The following is a 24,314-nucleotide window of genomic DNA, read 5'->3' on the forward strand; positions in this document are numbered from 1 at the left end:
TATCTATTATTTTTTAAGGAAAGAATCATTTCTAGCAATAGGAACATTTAATACAAACTCTAAAGAAAGCCACTGTTTCAAAAGATGAGGACAACTCATTTTATATGCTTTCAAAACCTGTAATGATACTTCTATAACGTGCCTATGTGAACTTATTTTTTTCTGATTTTCAACCCATGTCATATTACCTAATTGTCCCATTTGTGCCCTTTTAATTATTCTCTCTACATAAGCCCTTTCTATACCTTTTCAGATCCTGTTACTCTTTCAAAGCTTAGAGTCCAGTTTCTTTAGCAAATAATAATAATTCTGTATCAATCCTTCTTTCCACTTTACTTCTCAGAGTCCATTTCCTACAAAATCTAACACTTCACTGTCCCATCTTGTAATATCTCAACTAGATTTAAAGCAGCTTTAGGGAAGAAACTGTGGTTTATACTTTGTTTTCCCCAGAGTACCTAGTATAACCCAGAGCACATAGTAAATGACCAAAAAGCACTTATCAAGAAGCAGCATGGCTTGGTGGAAAATGCAGGAACTTTGGGAGTGATAAATTTGAGCTCAAGTCTGGTTTGCCCTTTTTGGGATTATGGGCAAGTTATTTAACTTTTCTGAACCCACATTCCCCTGCAAAATGAGGATAAAACCTTACAGGATTTTGCTGTGAGGAGTGGAGACAACCTTAAGTATCTACACAGTGACTGGAAAGCACTGTGTACTCCACAGATAGGAATTATTATTGTTTGTTAACAATCCTCTCCCTACATGCCTCCTTTGCCCTGGCTCTTATATCCTGACTTGAAGTCTTCTTCCATGTCTTCATCAAAACCCTACTTAACGGTCTAGGCCTACCTCCACCAAGAGAAGTGTATTGTTCACACAAGCCTATAATTAGTTCTCCCATCTCTGAATATCTTATTTTATACTTTATTTTTATACTATATTTTATACTTTTGTCACCCACATTGTTCATGAATTTATTTATTTTCCTCCCTTTGCTGTCATAAGTTCTTCTAATAGAGGGTGTCTTTCAGATATTGTCCCAGTCAAAACACAGGTGAGATAGTTTGTGCTAGGTTAGGACAACTGCTTCAAAACTGCTTGAAATTGTGATTGCTCCAGAAATACCACGGGATGCTGAGGGATTTTCTTTCCAATAGTTCTTTGATCAGGTCTACAATCCCTCATTCACTATTTCGTAATCCAAAAAACTTTGAAAATCAAATGTTTTCTTAACATTTGGTGGCAAAACCTATCCTGACCTGAACTCAGTTGTCAATAAAACGTGACCTGAACCCATGAGGGCAAAGTGGCAAAACCTGATCTGAAAAACCTGCTCTGAGCTGAAGATTATATGCTCTATTTATCCTACTTAGTGGTGTCATATTCATAATTTGTCCTGAAAAAAATATTAACTTAATTATGGAGTGCTGCCCCAGACTTGTGGAATATTATGTAAGTACACTTCTCTAAAATCTGAAAAATTCTGAATTCTGAAATCCTCTCTGGCCCAGATCTTTCATATAAGGAATTGTGGATCCATATCCCTTATACTCCTAGTACACTGTTGTACATATAATAGGCTAATTTAAAAAATTCAATTAAGTACTTAACGGATATATATCTACCTTGCTGGGAGAAACACCATCTAAAATTCATGGGATCATTATTAAAGGGATTAAAGCAAGTTAAAATTCCTGAACTAATACCTTCATGGGGAAAATAAAGTCTAAAAATTCAAGAAATTCCTAAAAATAACAAAGTAAAGTAAAAATACCTGCACAAAAAATATTTTCCAATTATGGCTTTTATTAAGCATACTGTTTCCCTGATTTCATTAACTGAAAATTGGTGGTAATGAGAAATTTATTACATGCAAATTATCATGTGATTAAAAAATACAAAGAGTGACACTTCTGAAAAACTGTGCTTATAAAGTTCACTGCTGTGTTTACATTTTAAAAAAGAATTTTTAAAAAAATTAATTAATTAATTTTTGGCTGCATTGGGTCTTTGTTGCTCACCCAGACCAGGGCTCAAACCCTTAGCTCCTGCATTGGCAAGCAGATTTTTAACCACTGCACCACCAGGGAAGCCCTATATTTACTTTACCTAAGAGACACAGACTACTACTAGAAGGTTGCTAACAGTAACACGAGTGATTACTGATATTATCACACCATTTTCTTCATCGGTAAAATACGGAGATTGGTACTAAATGATCTGTAAAGAGTCTTCTGAAATCTATGATCAAATATGATATACAGAACAATACGTAGTTCAAAGATTTCAATATACAGGGAACAAATCAGTCAGCAGATATTAAGAACCTATATTATCAAAGGCATTGTAATCTTAAAATATGTGGAAGTAAATTACATTGAAGAGGATTTTGTATGTTCTGAATTTAGAAGATGCTTCAACGTTTAACTTGATCTAATTTATTATCCTTCCTTCATTGGTGATGTTGCAAATTTTATCAGGGCTTTACGGCAACACAGGAACATAGTGAATTAGAACAGAACACACTTACTTCCGAGGAGTTAGAATTTAAACTGAATGCCTACTCTAAGGAGGGTAAGATGTATAAAAGAGTGACTTCAGAAATTATCATTGAACGGAGAATACAGGGCTAAATTCATGCACACAAAATAACATAACAAAAGGATTTAACAACTCATAGAACGAGGTCAGTGCTGGAGCAAGCAGAAATAGAATCACTGAGCATTAGAACCGAAAATTTCCTAGGAGAAACCGAGGATTTACAGAGAACAAAACCTCGTAGTTAAGCAAGCCCCGGACTGGATGAACCAGGACTTGGGAAAGAGCCCAGGAGTGAGCGGTCGCCGCCCCAGCCGCGTGATCCTCCTTTGCTTCTATGGTTCTCTACTTTCCGATCCACAAAATAAATGGATTCGCTTAGATAGATTTTTAAAGATCCAGGCAATGACATGGTACTAATTCATACACCTCAGGGCTACCCCTTCCACTTAACTGGTAAGTTACTTAACTTTCGGCCACAGTAATAATTAAAAAGTCAAAAATGCATTATCCAAACGGACCCTGTTTGGTTGCCACAAGGTCTCTGAGCGAAAACGGCGAAGAAGAAGAAAGAGGAGGAAGAGCCGAGCCGAGGGAGAAGGCCGGTTCGGATCTGTTCGGATCCAATGGCAGGGCGTCAGGAGCTAGGGTGGTTAAAAGACCGTGCGACCAACTTGGCGTTTCAGCGATTGGCCCAGACCGACGCAGCTCGGCGGCGGCGGCGGCGGCGGAAGGGGCCGGGCCGTGGACGGAAGTGACATAACGCCGGCTTTTGGCCTTGTGGGGAGGTGTAGCAGGTCGGTAGAGGGAGACTGTGCTGGCGGAAGAGGCTCGGCGGTTGATGGCGGCTCAGGCTCGGAAGCCTGTCTAACATTCCCCTCTCCTCAAGAGTTCCTCACTCGGTAAGTGCCTTCCTCGGCCCGCCCCAGCGCCTTGTGCGGGGCGGACGCCCGCTGGAGCTGTCTGGGGGCTCGTGATACGTCCCTCTGCTCTAGCGTCTAGGGGCCTGGTCGGTCTCGGGAACGGTCTCCGTGGTGACGGTGCTGCCGAATGACGATGCTTTCCTTCCCGACGACAAACCTTTTCTCCCGGACTGCGATTGTGACGGTGGTGTGGGCAACTTCGGTTAGCAGTGGAGTTGGAAAAAGCGACGGGTGGCCGCCCCACACGGTGGGGAGGCCCTGGATAGGCTTTCTCTGTTTGGGGGAGCCGTGTGGGACGTGGGCCCTTTGGCGGGGGGGGCGAGTGACGCGGGGGACCCCCGGAGAAGAAAGTGCCTTGCCCGAGGCTCCACTCTAAGGTGAGTATTTGGAGGGCAGCGTGTGTGCTGCCGGGGCAGGTAAGCCTGGGAAAACACCTAGGTCGTGTCGTGATGGGACGCTCGGGTTTGCCCGTGCATAATGAAGCCCAAGTGTTTTGGTTTGAGTCGCCATGGATTAGGAGGCGGAGACTGACTGCAGGCCGTGGGCGGAGTTAGCGGTTTGGGCTGGTTCTCCGACTTCACCTGGGCTGCAGAATTAGTGAATGCTTTCTTGTCTGTTTATAAATGGCCTTACGCCTAGTGCTCGAGGGATCTTAAATATTCCGAGGAGAGTCACGTTTCACTTTGCTTAGGCAATTTTTCTTGATTTCACAACTGTCCCTTCCCAACACCCCCGGAGGTCCGCAGGTTGTGGACAAGTCCCGACAGGCGCTTGTCGTTTCGGGGAATCTTTGTTAAGAGATTAGTGTGCGTGTGTGTGTACTGATAAACATATATTACCTTATTGGTAATAATTTCGTTTGAGAACGCCGTGACATTTGACTTTCTACATATATATATTTTTTCGATTTTGATTTTTAAATTTTTTTAACATCTTTATTGGAGTATAATTGCTTTACAATTGTGTGTTAGTTTCTGCTTTATAACAAAGTGAATCAGTTATATGTCCCCATATCTCTTCCCTCTTGCGTCTCTACATATATTTTTAGGTTTCACAAAGTAGTTATGAATTGCTATTGTGTCAGGGATGGGAAAATAAATCTTGTTTTCGATTCTTCATTCCGCTCATCGTAGAATTTCTACAAGCTTCATGCAACAATTACTAATTATAGTTTTGGAGCGCAATTCCCAAAGTATTTAAAGAGATCATTTGAGTAACATGTTAATCTAAAAAAATGGGCTGATTACCCTCAGAGTGCTATTTGGGTATAGAAAAGGGGCTGAGGCCAGGCCTTCCTTTCGTTCTTATCAAGGATAAACTTGATTTCTTGAAGGATTACTTGATTACGTTTTCTAGTCATCCCATTGTTAAATTGCACACCGCTGTTTACAATTATGGCTGCAGACATTTGTGTAGACTTAACCAGTAAATATCTTTTCCTTAACAAAAATAACAGGTATTTTGGAATTAAAATTTCAACCGTTTTAATGATGTTAAATACTTATGAAGGATCGTAACTATGCTCCTTTTTTACTGCTTTGGGGGAATTGCCTCACGTGAAGTTTATTGGATTGCATTCTTTTGGAATTTGTATGTTACTAAGTAAAATTTTGGCTGTATCCACTTCTAGCCTTTTAAAGTTTATTTTGCCCCAAATAAACTCTTACAAGAAGGTAAAGATACCCTCCCCTCTAATATAATAAAAAGCCAAGATCATAGCTTTTTAGAAACCAACTTTTAAAACAATCTAAAAATTAAAGTGGTGTGAGTGACACCTGGGCAGAGTGTAGTGGTACTCAGTTGTAAATCATTCTGGAGATTGGGAGGACTGTAAGAGTGCAAATTGACAGATTGGTGGATTTGCTTCTGCCTCCGGGAAGGATTGCTGATAATATTTTTCTGGTCTGTAAACCAGCTGATAGTCTTTGTTTGAGCTGAAGTATAAATAATTGGAAGCTATTAGAATATCAGATGTATTTTTTCCCTTCAGATGTTCAGTTTCCTCCAGGACTGAAGTTCGGAGATTAATTTAAAAGTTCATATAGTTTAAACTGAATATTTTAAGAAACTTTCACTAAGTTTATCAACCACTATGTGTAATGTGTTTCTATTGCAGAAGGTCATATGTGAGTTTTTATTACTAATTTTTGTCTACTTTGGTTTTACTAACTTTTATTATGGAAATTTTCAAAATACCCAGAAGGAGAACAAACAGTTAAAGGAACCACTATTTTGCTAACCTTGGTTTATTACACTGTCAGCACATTTATTTTTTCCCCTGGAGTTTTTAAAGCAAATCCTGGACAACAGGATATTTCACCTATAATTAGTTTACCGTCCGTCTTTAACTGGTAAGGACTTTAAAAGAAATACAGTCACCATAATAATATTATCACATAGAACAAAATTACCTTCTTTTTGAATTCTAAGTGTTAGAATTGACAAATTATATACAATATTTATCTAAATTAAAAACCTTAATTTGATTCTGGACATTTAATGCACAAATTCTTAATATGGTCAGTTTCCTACTTTATTTGATTAAGGCTTACACATTTTGGGCTAGTTAAATAAAATGTGTATCAGGAGCCACTGGAAAAATACTACCACAAAAGCCAGATCTGGTTTGGGCTTGAAAAAGTTCCAAGAGGAAGAAGTAAAGATAACATTGAAATCCTCACCCTTCACCCCCCAAATTTATTCTAGCTACTTAACTGAGTGACCACTGCATATTAGTTATTTTTTCCTTAGGTATTGATGAATCCTCAAAAATAACAAAATTGGACTGTAGACCAAAGTTTACAGCATAACACATAAAAGGAACTCTAGAGATGTTAGAACTTTGGGGAATAAAGTAGGAAACATGGGAGAGGGCACTGCAAGGCAGCATGTATTTCAGACTTTGTTTCCCAGCCAAATCTGTCTGGTCCTTTTTTTTTTTTTTTTTTTTTTTTTTTTACTGTTCTCACATATCTTTGTTTTTTATTTATTAATATTTTTAATTGATGTAACATTGATTTATATTATATTAGTTTCATGTATATAACATTGTATTTCTACTTCTGTATACACTACAGCATATTTACCACCAAAACTTTAGTTTCCATCCTCCATCAAAGAGTTGGTACCCTTTACTTATATCCGGCCCCCCCCCGCCCCGCCCCTACTCTTGTTCTTCGTATATCCAGGTTTGGTTTCGTTCATTTATTTTGGGTTTTTTTGTCTGTTTCCTTAATTAGAAAACTTTCACTAATTCTTCGCTTACGTCTTAATGTACGCATGTTTCTAGAGGTGTACTTTACTTTAGAGAATGGGAAACAAAATTTGATATGGTAAAGCTTGTTCCACTTCCTTTTGTGGTGGGGGCTATATTTCCTGTCTCCAACTGAGGCAGTTTTTTCTTTACTCAGGATGTTAGTGAAGCTACACTTCCCAAGCATTACCACAAGGTGATGCAGTGACTTTGTGTATTACTTCTCCACTGGGTGGTGTGTGGGTCTGTGTGTGTGCGGGTCTTTGTGTGTGCCTGTGAGCATGTGTGTAGTGTATAAATCTGCCTGTGAATCATCTTGATACATTAGCATTCTCAGTGAATTTCAACATTTTTATAAGCTTGCCCATCTTTTCACTCTGTTTCCTATCTGTGTGAAGAGTGAAACAGGAACTGTATGGGAATTAGATATTTTACTGTTTAAAATAAGTTGATTCATGTTGTAATTACATTCAGATTACATTTATCCATGTTAACTTTTTTATGACTAGAAGCTGTATTGGAAAATTAATTAAAAAGTAATAATGAGAATGGAATGACTTTTGTAAAATATTTCTATAGTTATAGTTGCATTGAAATGTTTAAAAAGGTTGGAGTGTTGGTGAGAGATTAATGAAGGTTATTAATGGGATAATTACAGATTATCATGCTATAAAGATTTGTAAGCATCGTGAATATATTTAAAGTCTGATGTTAGGGTTTTATATTAAAAACTTGAATTTTGGGGAGAGGGTTTAAAAATGAAATTTCATGTTGATGTGTTTATTTAAAATAATGAAAAGAATACATTAAATATACTGGTAAAAATTCAGTCAGTTGAGTTAAAAGTTAAGGTCCTCTTAAGTTCTCCTTTCACACATAGCCCTCATGAGTAAATATTGTATGATGTGTGCTTTTTGAGTCCCTTTTGATGCATTTATAAGCATGTATACACATGTACATATATAAATACATATGTGTATACCTTAATGCTATTTTATACCTTAAAAACTTTTCAGTGAAGTAAAAGTCTAAGGTTGGATTATCGATTTTTAAACACTGTTGTAATTGAGGTTAAACAAAAGTTTAAACTCCACTACCTTGTTTTATAACAAATAATTACTGCTTTGTTTGTTTAGTTTACTTTAGGAAACAAGTTTTATGAAAAAAGTTTCATTCTTAAATGGCTTTTAATTAAAAGCATGGGAAATTCATCCTAAGCTAGCCTTATTTTCTCCTTACTGAATATCTGTCTCAGAGAAACTTAAATATTCACTCTCTTCATACAAAAACATTACTGATTCACTTGCCTCAGTTTTGGTAGTTGTTATCTGAAAGAGTTTGGTTCATCAGTTAACTATAGTCTCTCTCGGGTATTTTATAACCAATAGTGAACATTTTTTTCAAAACCAGAATCAAGGGTTTGTTTTTTGTTTTTTTTTTTAAGGAAGCCACTGACTTGAAAGATTATCATTAGTGACTTCATTAACATCATGACATCCCCTTGAGCCCATATTTGCTCAGACTATTCAAAGAAACAAAGTAGTAGAACTCTTCACTTACTTTAGGCAGTTTCTACCGTTTGTGCTACCTTTTCACTTTGGGTTACCAGCTGGAGAGTATTGACTGTTAAGTCCTTCTGTGAAGTAGGGTCGCTGGTAATAAAGCCTTTTTGTTAGTGCAGAGGTACAGGAGGTTTATTACTGAATGCATTCTCTTTACCTTGGAATCCTGGCAAACCTCAGGTGGGGAGAGGCTGACAGACATCCAGCCTGGAATTCTACCACAGTGGCTTCCAGGTTGATGATTGACTGTCTCTTTATGGGATGTCTAGTATATTGTGTGTCCTGTAAGTACAAAGCAGTATTTTGACCATAACAGAAGCAGAGAACACATAAGAGGAAAAGTAGACATTTTTTAAAGTGTTTATTTCAGAACTTTAAAAATTTGCCTTAGTATTTCAAACAGATCAGCAAAAGAAACATTTGTAAAAGCATATTGTCTTAGATTTTCCTAGCAATAAAGACTTCTTAGTAATTGTTAAAATGTGAGTAGTTTTGGGAATTCCTTGGTGGTCCAGTGGTTAGGACTCGGCACTTTCAGTGCTGTGGCCCAGGTTCAGTCCCTGGTCAGGGAACTAAGATCCCATAAGCCATGCAGCGTGGCAAAAAAAAAAAAAAAAGTGAGTAGTGTTACTTCTGTGCTTGTCCTGTAGAAAATTCATAGATTTGTGAAGTAAGTTAGAATAATTTGGTCAGCAAATTCTTGTCCCAGTTTTTCTCATTGTTTACAGAGATTCCTGTTTTGATGACTCAGAAGTTAAGTGCCATAGTGTCAGTGTCATTGTTTCTGATGTGGTACTGTAGGATCAATGACTGTACTGAGTCTGTGACACACTGTACAGAGATATATTTTTTGAGTAAATCCTCAGTTGTATCATTTTTCTCAAAAGTAGAGCACAAGATACGGAAAACATTTGGGTCTTGCAGATTTTTATAGGCGACTTTTACCATTCATCTGCTAGCTGGTGCTTGGTGTTCACTAAACCAGTGAGCATTCACTGAATCTATAATAGATTCTCAACAGTATGTGTTTCATTTACACTATACATTTAAAAATACATTTATTTTTAATCAGTGAATGTATGGAAACTGTACAATAATACTGGAAGTCAAGGTAGGATGAAAGGGTAGAATTGGTATAGGTAGAGAGGAACAAATAGGCTCTGAACTATTTCAAGTAGACCAACTGAGATTTTACATCATTTGAGAGATTTGAACAAGTATGAACCAGAAGCCCAAGAAGACAGCCTAGGTCTGGGAATCTAGGTGAGATTTGCTAATGGAGACTTAAATTGTTGGGTTGGGTCAGAGTCTAAGTAGTAGTTCTCTATCCTGGCTGTATACAGGATTGAGATTACTTGGGGAGGCTTAAAAAAAAATGCTTGGATATACACACACATGCATGTGTGCGCCCAGGTCCCATTTCCGGAAATTCATTGTCTTTTCTTTTTCTTTTTTAAGACCCCTAATGATTCTGATATCTAGCCAGGGTTGAGAAAAAGCTGGTCCAGGCGATCATGAGTGTGGGTCAGGAATGCAGGCACAGAGAGGTTAGCATCAGTTACAGGAGCCTAGGGGAGGGACGGGATGGATCAGATTAGGGAGGAAAATGATGAAGTTCAAGAGTTCAACATAGAAACACTGCTGGCTCATTTGGTTTCGGTTGCAAAAGAAGCAGAGGGTTAGGCTTTGCAGGAGAGTTGAGAGTTTGTTTTTGATTTTGGTTTTTAAAATTTTTTAACTCGGGACTTCCCTGGTCGCGCAGTGGTTAAGAATTCGCCTGCCAACGCATGGGACACGGGTTCGAGCCTTGGTCCAGGAATATCTCACATGCCACGGAGCAACTAAGCCCGTGCACCACAACTACTGAGCCTGCGCTCTGGAGCCTGCGAGCCACAACTACTGAGCCCAGTGCCACAACTACTGAAGCCTGCATGCCTAGAGCCCATGCTCTGCAACAAGAGAAGCCACCGCAATAAGAAGCCCACGTGCCGCAGCGAAGAGTAGCCCCTACTCAACGCAATTAGAGAAAGCCCGCGCACAGCAACAGACCCAACGCAGCCATATATAAATAAATAAATATTTTTTTAACTCATGTAACTTTCTGAGCCATATTGTAAGTTAGTTACTTCTCAGTTTGTATTTTTATATTTAATCACATTAAAAAAAATTTATTTATTTATATGGCTGTGCCAGGTCTTAGTTGCGGCATGTGAACTCTTAGTTGTGGCATGTGGGATCTAGTTCCCTGACCAGGGATCAAACCCAGGCCCCCTGCATTGGGAGCGTGGAGTCTTAGCCACAGGACCACCAGAATTCCCTTTAATCACATTTTTAAGAAGGAGTTCCAGTATTAAATATATTATATTTACAATATAATATAAATATAATATAAAAGTATGTCTTTTCAGTAATTATGGTATGAAAATATCCATGTAATTTGCATTAAATGTTATGTATTTTCTGAAGGTATGAGTTTTTTCTTAGTTGGTATCATTAAATTTGTATGATTTACTTGTTTCAGATTCGCAATGACATCCTTTCAAGAAGTTCCACTGCAGACTTCCAACTTTGCCCATGTCATCTTTCAAAATGTGGCCAAGAGCTATCTTCCTAATGCACACCTAGAATGTCATTATACCTTAACTCCATATATCCATCCCCATCCAAAAGATTGGGTTGGTATATTCAAGGTAAGAGGACTTTCTCCATATTTCTTCCATGTAGGTACTCTTTATTTTCTTCTTAAGAGGTTGACAAGTAGTTTATACTAGTCTTGTCTTAACTCTACTTTAAGGGTCATTTTTGTAAACATCAAATGTAAAACATTGTGTAAACATGAAATATTTAATAGTGCAGGGTAGTGTACAACAAATGTTATGACCTTCAGTTCAGCACACTTTCCTCTCTATGATTAAAAGGTTCAACTTAAGTTCTTACAGAAATTTTTTCAAATCTTTTTGTTTTTTCTTCTTCTGTTTTCTCCATTCCTTACCTAAAAAACATGAGCTTTTCCTTTGGGTTACTATATCATTTACTATCTTGTCATTTGTAATTAATTTTGTATAGCTCTACAACTATGTTATTATCTCTTCTATTGTCCTGCATTGTTTAAATATTCCTTATATTGTCTTATGCTTTTATAAGAGTATTCTGTTTTACATGACTAAATAGTAAATTCTTTGATAGCAAGAGTCCCAGTTCTAATATTTTGCCAATCATTTTGTGTACTATATGCTTGAAAATTACATTGAAATGATCATTAAAGTGTTGGAAGTTTTTTGGCAATTTCAGTTCCTGAGGATGTAATGGAGAACCAAAACATACGAAGGTCCTTTGAACAGTCAAAATAGTGTCATAAATGTCTAAACAGTAAAACTTACTTTTCTCCTTGGTTACTTTAGATTCTCCCTAAGAATCAATTTATTTTATTTTAGATGTGATTTATTAAAATCAAGACCATTAGGTCTTGAAATTTTGATTGTGTGGTCTGTATAAGTTAAATAGCAAAGTAGAAAGAAACAAGAGTAGCCGCTAGAATTAGGCACATGTAAAGTACTTAGAAGTGAAAGTCTGGCCTAATAGAGTGAGGAGGGCAGAAAAACTATATTGGACAAAACAGAGTTTTGGAATTTAATGATATTTCAGTTCCTTTTTTTTTTTTTTTGCGGTACACGGGCCTCTCACTGTTGTGGCCTCTTCCGTTGCGGAGCACAGGCTCCAGACGCGCAGGCTCAGCGGGCCCAGCCGCTCCGCAGCATGTGGGATCTTCCCGGACCAGGGCGCGAACCCGTGTCCCCTGCATCGGCAGGCGGACTCTCAGCCACTGTGCCAGCAGGAAAGCCCTCAGTTCCTTTTTGAATTGAATCCCTTATCCCTGGTGTTGCTGGATAGATGAGTCATTTACTCTTTATTTAATTTTTTTTTTTAAGGCTTGTTAGATTCCAATGTGGATTCCAGTATGGATTCCAAAAGCTTCATTGTAAGCTTTTTATGAAATCAGTATCAGTTTAAATTTTATGTAAGAGATGAATAGCAAGTTAAAGATACTAAGAATTGGCATTTTCTGCAAGAATGAGTCAGAGAGGAAGAATAGAGCAGGGTAATGAGATTGAGGGAAGGGAAGGGCATTCCTGGCAGGAAAATGGCTTAAGCAGAGGCACCGGGGTGAGAATGTTCATGAGAATGAATTAGTTTAACTAGAACATAAACGTAATTTAGGGAAGTGGAGGGAGATGAAGTTAAGCGTCAGTCTTGCCATGGAGGATCTTCAGTGTTAGGCTAAACAATTTGCAGACTTTTCCATATGGGCAGTGGGAAGTCTGCATATGTAGGTGTGGAGGCTGATGTGTGATAAATTGTATTTCAAGAAGATGAATCTTCATGGTTTTCTTTCAGACTAATTTATGTCTTCCTTTTTTTTCTCCCCATTTTTAGTTAATGGCCTATTGTTTAAGCCAAAAGCTTATGAATTTCTCTTCAAATCCAGCCAAACACCAATTCTATTTTCCTGCCTACCTATTAATGCATTTTTAATATCACAGCCCTAGTTCATGCCCTCCTTATTGATTTCTAAGATGATTGCAATAGGTCACCTGTTTTCCCTGCTTTCTTTCATTCTTCTATTTGTTCTTCAAACTGCTCTATATAAACTATAATAGAAAATGAAAATCTGAACATATCTTCCTCTTGTTTAAGTGGTTCTTCATCCTCTATGGGATAATGGCAAGACCAAATAACTTAGTGTACCAAATAGGGCTCCTTTATACGACTTGATTTATAGCTTCCTTTTTTGTCATTGCCTGCTTATTTTTTGGCTTTGATAACGTTAAACTATTATCTCTTAACTTGTGTACTCCAAGGACCGTAACTTTTCTCCAAGCAGTAATACTTACATAAATACATACATGATAAATAAGTTTGTATAGAATACCCTTTCCATCTTTTTTGCCTGGATAATACTTAAAACTTAGTGGGAAGTTTAAGCATGTACTAAAAATTTTGAAATATACAGGAAGACTCAAGGAAGAAAATAGATCATGTTTTAATACTATTTTAATGCTTACCTAGAATAAGCATTGTTAACATATTGGCATATATCTATAATTAATAATTATACACATACTTTGTATGTAATAAAGTATACACACATGCTGTTGATGCATTGTGGAATTCATGGAAATGTTTCCAAATGTTTACCATTAAACAATGCTTAATATAGATCTCTGTACTGTTTTTATTTTGTTTGTCATTGTATTTCATAGGATAAGTTCTTGGAAGTGGAATTGCCATGTTTATAGCATTGAATTTTTTTTATTCTTATTTTTTATTTTTTTTGCGGTATGCGGGCCTCTCACTGTTGCGGCCTCTCCCGTTGCGGAGCACAGGTTCCGGATACACAGGCTCAGTGGCCATGGCTCACGGGCCCAGCCGCTCTGCGGCCTGTGGGATCTTCCCAGACTGGGGCACGAACCCGTGTCCCCTGCATTGGCAGGTGGACTCTCAACCACTGCGCCACCAGGGAAGCCCAGCATTGAATGTCTTTTTTTTTTTTTTTTTGTGGTACGCGGGCCTCTCCCTGTTGTGGCCTCTCCCGTTGTGGAGCACAGGCTCCGGACGCGCAGGCTCAGCGGCCATGGCTCACGGGCCTAGCCGCTCCATGGCATGTGGGATCTTCCCGAACCAGGGCACGAACCCGTGTCCCCTGCATCGGCAGGTGGACTCTCAACCACTGCGCCACCAGGGAAGCCCAGCATTGAATGTTTTTAAACACTTGACATGTACTGCAAATTGATTGCTGTCCAGAATGATTTTGATAGATATGATATTGACAAGGTAGGCAGGGAGAAAGTGCCCAGGTAGTAATTTTAAGGGGAAGGAATGAAGGGAAAGTGTGTTGTGTGCTTGAGAGAGTGTTAAGGAATTTAATTTTCCTGGGACAGGTACCAGGTTTAGAAAATGGGAAAAGTTAGTTTGGATCACGTAGATTGCTTTAATATTTAGCTGAGGAATAATTTTTAAGCAGAGAGTAATAGAGTTTAGAGGTGAACTTTAATCTCCTAGTGCTGAATAAGATAAATTGGAATTAGAAAAGAATGGAGGTAGAGAGAATTTTTTTTTTTTTTTATAAATTTATTATTTATTTTTGGCTGCGTTGGGTCTTCGTTGCTGCGCGCAGGCTTTCTCTAGTTTTGACGAGCGGGGGCTGCTCTTCGTTGCGGTACGTGGGCTTCTCATTGTGGTGGCTTCTCTTGTTGTGGAGCACGGGCTCTAGGTGCACAGGCTTCAGTAGTTGTGGCACTTGGTCTCAGTAGTTGTGGTTCGTGGGCTCTAGAGCACAGGCTCAGTAGTTGTGGCACACGGGCTTAGTTGTTCCGTGGCATATGGGATCTTCCCAGACCAGGGCTCAAACCCGTGTCCCCTGCATTGGCAGGCGGATTCTTAACCACTGCGCCACCAGGGAAGTCCCAGAGAGAATGTTTAGACCATCTTCATTTTCTAAGTGAGATCAAGCCTTAGAGAAGGGAATCAGTTGTGGGTAATAATCTGTAAGAGGCATCTATAGGGTTTGTCAGCTATTAATTGAATGAATTGGGACTGGAACTCATTTATTGAGTACACTCAGTAATGAGGAGCAAGGTCATGTGCTGAGTTGGGGAGGGCTTGAGTATGGAGAAGATATGGTCTTGCTACTGTGGAAGAATGTCATAGGGAATTGGAGTAGGTTAACCAGGAGATTTCTGAGCAGCCATTTTGTGAGTTTGTCTAGAGAGATTGAGCACCTAGAATTGAGTGAAGAATTCCAAAAGTGGGTATCATTCAGACTGGGAATTTGGGAAGGGAGGTCAAGAGGACAAAGGATACTAGGGTGGTTTTGGGTGCATTATTATTGAAATGATTAATTGACTATGAAGTCCAAGTTGGGTAGGGGAATGAGTGAAGCCAGGCAAGGGATGTAGACTGTGTTGGAGATTTTCTTTTCTTTTTTTTTTTTTAACATCTTTATTGCAGTACAATTGCTTTACAATGTTGTGTTAATTTCTGCTGTATAACAAAGTAAATCAGCTATATGTATACATATATCCCCATATCCCCTCCCACTTACCCTCCCTATCCTACCCCTCTAGGTGGTCACAGAGCACCGAGTTGATCTCCCCATGCGATGCAGCTGCTTCCCACTAGCTATCTATTTTACCTTGGTAGTGTATATATGTCAGTGCTACTCTCTCACTTCGTCCCAGCTTACCCTTCCCCCTCCCCGTGTCCTCAAGTCCATTCTCTATGTCTGCATCTTTATTTCTGTCCTGCCCCTAGGTTCATCAGGACCACTTTTTTTTAGATTCCATATGTATGTGTTAGCATACAGTATTTGCTTTTCTCTTTCTGACTTACTTCACTCTGTATGACAGACTCTAGGTCCATCTACCTCACTACAAATAACTCAGTTTTCTTTTTTTTATGGCTGAGTAATATTCCATTGTATATATGTGCCACATCATCTTTATCCATTCATCTGTTGATGGACACTTAGGTTGCTTCCATGTCCTGGCTATTGTAAATAGAGCTGCAATGAACATATTGGTACATGACTCTTTTTGAATTATGGTTTGCTCAGGGTATATGCCCAGTAGTAGGATTGTTGGGTAGTATGGTAGTTCTATTTTTAGTTTTTTAAGGAACCTCCATACTGTTCTCCATAGTGGCTGTACCAATTCACATTCCCACCAGCAGTGCAAGAGGGTTCTCTTTTCTCCACACCCTCTCCAGCATTTATTGTTTCTAGATTTTTTGATGAGGGCCATTCTGACTGGTGTAAGATGATATCTCATTGTAGTTTTTTTTTTTTAATAAATTTATTTATTTTATTTATTTATTTTTGGCTGCATTGGGTCTTTGTTGCTCTGCGCAGGCTTTCTCTAGTTGTGAGTAGGGGCTACTCTTCGTTGAGGTGCACAGGCTTCTCATTGCAGTGGCTTCTCTTGTTGCAGAGCATACGCTCTAGGCGCAAGGGCTTCAGTAGTTGTGACACATGTGCTCAGTAGTTGTGGCTTGGGGGCTCTAGAGCGCAGGCTCAGTAGTTGTGGCGCACAGGCTTAGTTGCTCTGCAGCATGTGGGATCTTCCCAGACCAGGGCTCGAACCCATGACCCCTGCATTGGCAGGCGGATTCTTAACCACTGTGCCACCAGGGAAGCTCTCCTTATAGTTTTGATTTGCATTTCTCTAATGATTAATGATGTTGAGCATTCTTTCATGTGTTTGTTGGCAATCTGTATATCTTCTTTGGAGAAGTGTCTATTGACTTCAGACTATACTACAAAGCTACAGTAATCAAGACAGTATGGTACTGGCACAAAAACAGAAATATAGATCAATGGAACAGGATAGAAAGCCCGGAGGTAAACCCACGCACATATGGTCACCTTATCTTTGATAGAGGAAGCAAGAATATACGGTGGAGAAAAGAAAGCCCCTTCAATAAATGGTGCTGGGAAAGCTGGACAGGTACATGTAAAAGATTGAGATTAGAACACTCCCTAACACCATACACAAAAATAAGCTCAAAATGGATTAAAGACCTAAATGTAAGGCCAGAAACTATCAAACTCTTAGAGGAAAGCATAGGCAGAACACTCTATGACATAAATCACAGCAATATCCTTTTTGACCCACCTCCTAGAGAAATGGAAATAAAAACAAAAACAAATGGGACCTAATGAAACTTCAAAGCTTTTGCACAGCAAAGGAAACCATAAACAAGACCAAAAGACAACCCTCAGAATGGGAGAAAATATTTGCAAATGAAGCAACTGACAAAGGATTAATCTCCAAAATTTACAAGCAGCTCATGCAGCTCAATAACAAAAAAAACAAACAACCCAATCCAAAAACGTGCAGTTCTTTTAAGAATTGTATAGTCATTGACTCAGTGTTGGAAGGAAGGAAGTGGAATTTCAGAAAGTATGAGAGTATTTTATATCCTGCTAGGAGGAGAGTGAGTAGTGTCCTGGTGGTTAAGAGCTTGAACTTCAGGTTCAGATTCTGACTCTGCCATTTACTAGTTTCTTAATTTGTAAGATGAGGGTAATATTTATTCCAAAACGAACAGTGAACTGTATCTGTTACTGCTATTCCCACTGCCACTTGAATCAGGTATCTATAATTCTGACATTAGCAGTTTTGCATGTCAGCCATCACAAATAAATGGTACACTTAGCATGTCTTTTGACCACCTGGTCCAGGTAGAGCCTTAGGGAGATTTTTTTCAAGAAAGATGTAGCTCTGGGTAGTATTGATATTCCTTTCAAGACCACCATATGGACAGGGACAAAGAATGCAAGGTATGACTTGTACCAGGTGTATCTTTTGGGAAAAACTTCAAATAGGCTCCTTTTCAGGAGATGATAGAAGCACTGGGGGATATGGAATGAGAGACAGAACATTTTAGAGTCAAGATCACTCTCCCTAATACATTGTGTCCCCTTGGGTATTAATGAATGGTAACGTTTAATGAACACTAATGTGCTAGGCACTGTGCCAGGTGCCACTACGGTGCCGTATCTCATTTAATACACGTATAAGCCTTTATCTCCATTTTAAAGAGGAGGGAACAGAAATAACTTGTCTGAAGTCATTTTAGCCAGTAAGTGATCTTTTTTGGCAGTCTGACCTTACTTCCTATGCTCTTAATCACTGCAGTATACTGTGCTTGCAAAAACTACCATTTATGGAGTGCCCATCACGGGTCAGGCCCTCTGCCAAGTGCTGCTTTTATGTTCATCATCTAGTGTAATCCTTCTAACAATCCTGAGAGAAAAAAACTGAGCCTTAGGTCAGGAAAATCACTTACATCATGGTTTCCTCAAGCTTCTCATCTGTAAAGAGATGAATAGTGTCTTTCAAATGTTTTTGGCCATGACACGCAGAAAGAAATAAAAATAATATGATTCTGTGATTTGACCTAGCAAAGTTGCATGCAGATACACCTGAAACAAATTTTCATGAAGCAGTACTTAGCCTTCACGCCCTCTGATGCTTTCTAATTAAAAAATAAATGTGGTTATGAACCACTAAATTGATATAATGTTACCACTTACTACTGGGTTGTGACTGACAGTTTGAAAACTCTCCTTTAGAGACTAAAGATTACTAAGATTCTTCCAGTTTCAATATTCTGGACCCTCTAATCCTAAATCGATCAGAATTATAGAACATATGTAATCAAACCTCGTGGATAATGCATAATTTCTTGTAATATACTGGCAAATGGATATCTAGTACCTGTTTTAAACATATCTAATATTCAGTATTTACCACAGTACAGTTCATCTGGAAAATAAAGACTGAGATATGTAATGTATATATTCATGTTGTAAGGTGGAAATGTTTTAGAGATTGGTGGGACATAGGTGGTCTTTTTGTATATATAAACACCTTAGGAATAAAGGTAAAAATAAATTTTTACAAAATTTACCATTGCCTGTAGGCAAGACTTAACTAAAGGTGACAGACTAGTGAAGTTTAATTAGTGGATTTAAGGAGGAGGGGGAAATCTAACTAAAAAAAACAGTTAAATTCAAGGCATAAAATAAATTTTAAAAACTTATGTTTAGTGAAATCAAATTTTAAGTGCAGCATATTTTTATATTTGATCATATGTGTACTAAGGTTTTCCTTGAGAAATTGGATATCAAGTTGCATTTTAATACATAGTAGAAACTCTGCTGTTATAGATTTTTATAGCATTAGGTTATAGCTTAATAAAAAATTATAATGAAAATTTGACGTGATTGTTAAAATGCTCAGGATTTGTAAACATTCATGCATGCTTTAATTTTAGGATGCAGTGAAAAACAATATGCTATAAGATATCACTCATATTAAACCACTTACTTATAATATCCATGTTTCTGTTGTTTTCCTTTAGGTTGGATGGAGTACTGCTCGTGATTATTACACGTTTTTATGGTCTCCTGTGCCTGAACATTATGTAGAAGGATCAACAGTCAATTGTGTGTTAGCATTTCAAGGTGAGAACTGAAAAGCAGAACTAGATGAAATTAGATGTTTTATTGCCATTAAAAATGTTGTACCCCATTGTAATGATCTACTTAAGCATGTCTAATGGCTAAAGTTGAATGAATTAGTATCTTATCTTTCTTTATCAGAAGTCATAAGAATGTAAATATCTAGTGTAGGTCACATGATATTTTATGTAGAGAAAGGTTTTTTTCCTTATTGTCTTTCATTGAAGAGCAGTCTTTTGATGATCTTTTTTTTCAAATGAGAAAATAATGCTGTTACTGATATTAGATAATATAACAAATTAGAGGTGAGAAAAATATTCCATATGAAAATCACAAAGATGATTAACAGGATTTATAGAGTAGAAATTCTATAGGGAAAGTTGCTTATAAAATGGATGTGAGTAATATAAAATTCATTTTTGTCTTAGCATTATATACAGATTTTTAAAAATTCTCTTATTTAAAGGAGAACATATACCTGGTATTGCCCCTCCCCCCACATTCTGCCTTCACAAAGGTGATGGCTAGAGCTTCAGCATCCCTCCTGTGGCCACGAGGGGAAGGCATAGACAAGAACATATATGTCTGTCCTGACATGTCTGAGCCACTGAATCAAGGCCAGCAGGCAACTGCCTCCAGATTGCTTGTTATATGAAAAAAATACACCCTGTTGCTTTAAAACAAAACACAAAAATTTTAGTTAGAAATCTATAACGGCATTTGCTGTAGAGTGATTTTTGTAGTAAAATTATACTGACTTTGGATTGTATTAAAGCAAATTCTTAGTCTTGTTTATACCATGGACTGTTTTTGGTCTGGGGAAGCTAATGGACTCTGTCTCAGTATAATATTTTAACATACATGAAATGCCCAGAATTGCAAAGGAAACCAGTTATACTCCATTGTATGGATGTAACACAGCTTATTCATCCATTTGTCTGTTAAAGAATATTTTGGGGCTTCCCTGGTGGCGCAGTGGTTGGGAGTCCACCTGCCGATGCAGGGGACACGGGTTCGTGGCCCGGTCTGGGAGGATCCCGCATGCCGCGGGGCAGCTGGGCCCTTGAGCCATGGCCGCTGGGCCTGCGCATCCGGAGCCTGTGCTCCACGGCAGGAGAGGCCACAGCAGTGAGAGGCCCACGTACCACAAAAAACAAAAACAAAAAGAATATTTTGGTTGCTTCCAAGTTTTGGCAGTTGTGAATAAAGCTGTAAAGCTGGTATAAACATTCATGCACAGGCTTTTGTGTGGATATAAGTTTTCAACTCATTTGGATAAATATCAAGGAGTATGATTGCTGTATTATATGGTAGGAATACGTTTAGTTTCATAAGAAACCACCAAACTCTTTTTTACAAAGTGGCAAAAACATTTTGCATTCCCACCAGCAGTGAATGAGAGTTCTTGTTGGACTGCATCTTTACCAGCATTCGGTGGTGTTAGTGTTTTGGATTTTGGTGGTTTACTTCTTTAAAACTTTTTATTGCGAGGTTTGTATATGTTTGGTGTGAACATCAGTTGGGAATGTGATCACATGGAGCTTGCATATACAAAAAAGTTTCTTTACGTACTGTGACAAGAAACACATATTCAGAGAATAAAATTTGTACGGTAATATAGACAGAGATTTAGGTCCTCATAGATGTTTTATAGATTAAGAAAGTTATAAATTATATATGTAGTTTATCTTTTTTTTTTTTTTTTTTGCGGTACACGGGCCTCTCACTGTTGTGGCCTCTCCCATTGCGGAGCACAGGCTCCGGACGCACAGGTTCAGCGGCCATGGCTCACGGGCCCAGCCGCTCTGCGGCATGTGGGATCTTCCCGGAACGGGGCATGAACCTGTATCCACTGCATCGTCAGGCGGACTCTCAACCACTGCGCCACCAGGGAAGCCCTGTAGTTTATCTTTTAATTCATAGCCTTTTTTTAGATAATCAAATTCAAGTGTGTATATTGGAACTGATTTTGTTTTTAAGATATTTGTTCTTAAAAGTTGTGGTTTTATTTCCAGTCATTCTTTTTTTTAATCTACTTTTAAAAATTCATTCATTCATTTATTTATTTTTGGCTGCATTGGGTCTTTGTTGCTGCGCGCGGGCTTTCTCTAGTTGCGGTGAGCAGGGGCTACTCTTCGTTGCAGTGCACGGACTTCTCATTGCAGTGGCTTCTCTTGTTGCGGAGCACGGGCTCTAGGTGTGCAGGCTTCAGTAGTTGCAGCATGCAGGCTCAGTAGTTGTGGCTCGCAGGCTCTAGAGCTCAGGCTCAGTTGTTGTGGCACACGGGCTTAGTTGCTCTGCAGCATGTGGCATCTTCCTGGACCAGGGATCGAACCCGTGTCCCCTGCGTTGGCAGGTGGATTCTTAACCGCTGTGCCACCAGGGAAGCCCTCCAGTCATTTTTAATGTGATTAGTTTTCTTATAATAAATAAGAAACTTACAGAATTTGTTATAGTGACTGATGAATTTGCTTATTTATGACAGCAGAAAGTTTCAAAGCAGTTAGAAAAAAAGGAGAAAAGCATCCAGTTTATTTCTGTTCATATTGTAAAAGCATTTTCATGGGAGCTAAGTTTTACATGTTTTTGAAAAGTCATCATAATTTTTACTTTGAAATTTAGAAATAAAATCTTCTGCCTGCCTAGAACTTGTTTGTTATATAAGGAGCTCAGGATAGAGTCATGAAAAATTTAGTCATAGAGAATTAGAGCCAGAAGGAATCTTAAGCATGATCCAAACAATTTTGCTCATTTTGTGGAGTAGTCATGAGAATCCTGAAATGCAAAACTCAGAACAACTAATAAAGTGTACATAAATGTAACTGTTTTCCTAAATGGACTCTTATTTGTTTACTATAATTTGATTGCTAATGTTACAGGCTATAAAATTTGACTTGGAGTTTGGTTTTTACATTTTCCTATTTTATTTTCAGTTTTACTGATCTGAGGAGAGCTATTTCTAGGTAGCTTTAAATTTCAGTTCTGAATAACTATATCTTGTATCTCAAATGGTATTTGAACCATAATTTTTAGTGAATTATTTTTGTGAGATTTAAAAAAAATCAGACCTCGAATATCTAGTTTGTAGAATTTCTAATGCCATGATACCAGAGCTGATTAGTCAAACTATATTTTTCTTTTCTATTTAAACTTTAAAAGTAAGTGTAGTGGCCTTTGCAAAGTTACTCAGCCGCGGATTTAGTAGTAGATAGTAGGAGGATGGGGTTTTTAAAAACTTCAAAAATTTATTGCTAGATGTACCTTTAATTACTTTTTTTTGGCTGTGCCTCTAGGCTTGCAGGATCTTAGTTCCCCAACCAGGGATCGAACCTGTGCCCCCCTGCAGTGGAAGCACAGAGTCCTAACCACTGGAAAGGACCGACAGGGAATTCCCTGTATTACTTTGTTTTAAAACTTTGTATTTTGAAATAATTTTAGATGTAAAGTTGCAAAAATAGTATACAGAATTTTCATCTACCCTTCACCCAGCTTCCCATAATGTTAACATGTGGCATAACCACAGTACATTTATTTAAAAGAACAGGAATTCAACATTGGTACAACACTGTTGACTAAAGTACAAACTTTATTCAGATTTCACTAGTGTTTCCTGTAGTGTTCTTTTCTCTGTTCCTGGATCCAGTCCATAATCCCACATTGCATTTAGTTGTCGTATCATCATAGTCTTCTCCAGTCTGTGATAGCGCCTCATTCTGTCCTTGTCTTTCATAACCTTTACATTTATGAAGAGTACTGTTCAGTTTTGTTTTGTTCTGGTAGCATGTTCCTCATTTTGAGTTTTTCAGACAGCTTCTCATGATTAGATTGAGGCTATACATTTTCAGGAAGTATATCATAGAAGTGATGATGTATTCTTTTCAGTGCATTGTATCAGAGAGTACTTGATGTCTGATTGTCTTCTTAGCAGTAATATTAGTCTTTTTAAAAAAAACTTATTTATTTATTTATTTTTGGCTGTGTTGGGTCTTTGTTGCTGCGCGTGGGCTTGCTCTTCGTTGCGGTGCGCGGGATTCTCATGGCCGTGGCTTCTCTTGTTGCGGAGCACGGGCTCTAGGCACGCAGGCTTCAGTGGTTGTGGCACGTGGGCTCGGTAGTTGTGGCTTGTGGGCTCTAGAGCTCAGGCTCAGTAGTTGTGGTGCACGGGCTTAGTTGCTCTGTGGCATGTGGGATTTTCCCGGGCCAGGGCTCAAACCCGTGTCCCCTGCATTGGCAGGTGGATTCTTAACCACCGCGCCACCAGGGAAGCCCGTAATATTAGTCTTGATCACTTGGTTAAGGTGGTGTCTGCTGGGTTTCTCCACTGTAAAGTTAGTATTATTCCCTTGGTGATTTAACAGTATTATGGGGAGCAATTTTGAGATACCTTGTTTCTCCTGAAACTTTCACCCACTAATTTTAGTATCCATCAGTGGATCTTGCCTACAGTAATTATTGTTGTTTTTGCCTGATGATGCTTTTCTATTCGCATTTCTTGGACATTATTAATTGCAATTATTATGTTAGAAAGAGTCATCCTTTTCTCATTCATGCATATATATTTTCTTCTGTGGAATAAAGTTTAATGCTATAATTTTTTTGTTGCTCAAATTGATTTAGCTTTCTCTGGCTATTGGGAGGTCTGTCAAGGGGGCTTCTGTGTTTTTTGACTCCCCCACCCCCTTCTTTTTTGACAGCTTCTTTCTTATTTTTAAGCACCACAGGATGTTTCAGGCTTATATTTTCTCTGCCCCCTCCCCTCTGTGGACAAAATTCAGCTATTTTTTAAAGAATGAAGTCAAGTGAAGTCAATATCATAATAATGAGGCTAAAAATTTCAAGATATGAAGGAATAATAGGCATAGTGAATGCACATTTCTGGGTAGATATTAATATCCAAGATAAGGGGAATATATTCACCTTTGTGTGTTCGTTTCACAGTCATTGAATGCTTCCTTGTTTCAGGTTATTCTGGGGGGAATTCCAGAATGTTTATATTTATTAATAATCTGCCC

At 38.4% G+C, this 24,314-nt stretch overlaps 1 protein-coding gene across 2 annotated transcripts in view; it reads left to right on the top strand.

Annotated features, from left to right (window-relative positions):
* Positions 1-3,285: 3,285 nt before the first annotated feature.
* The window catches only part of TAX1BP1 (Tax1 binding protein 1), an 88,307-nt gene continuing 67,278 nt past the window's right edge, over positions 3,286-24,314 (top strand). For both annotated transcript variants that reach the window (XM_067746588.1, XM_067746589.1), the window contains exons 1-3: positions 3,286-3,443; positions 10,801-10,969; positions 19,203-19,305. In XM_067746588.1, coding sequence (XP_067602689.1) covers positions 10,808-10,969; positions 19,203-19,305 — 265 coding nt within the window. In that variant the 5' untranslated portion in view covers positions 3,286-3,443; positions 10,801-10,807. The remainder of the gene's footprint in view (positions 3,444-10,800; positions 10,970-19,202; positions 19,306-24,314) is intronic.

The sequence above is a fragment of the Pseudorca crassidens genome, chromosome 8 (genome assembly GCF_039906515.1).
Source record: "Pseudorca crassidens isolate mPseCra1 chromosome 8, mPseCra1.hap1, whole genome shotgun sequence".
NCBI lineage: Eukaryota > Metazoa > Chordata > Mammalia > Artiodactyla > Delphinidae > Pseudorca > Pseudorca crassidens.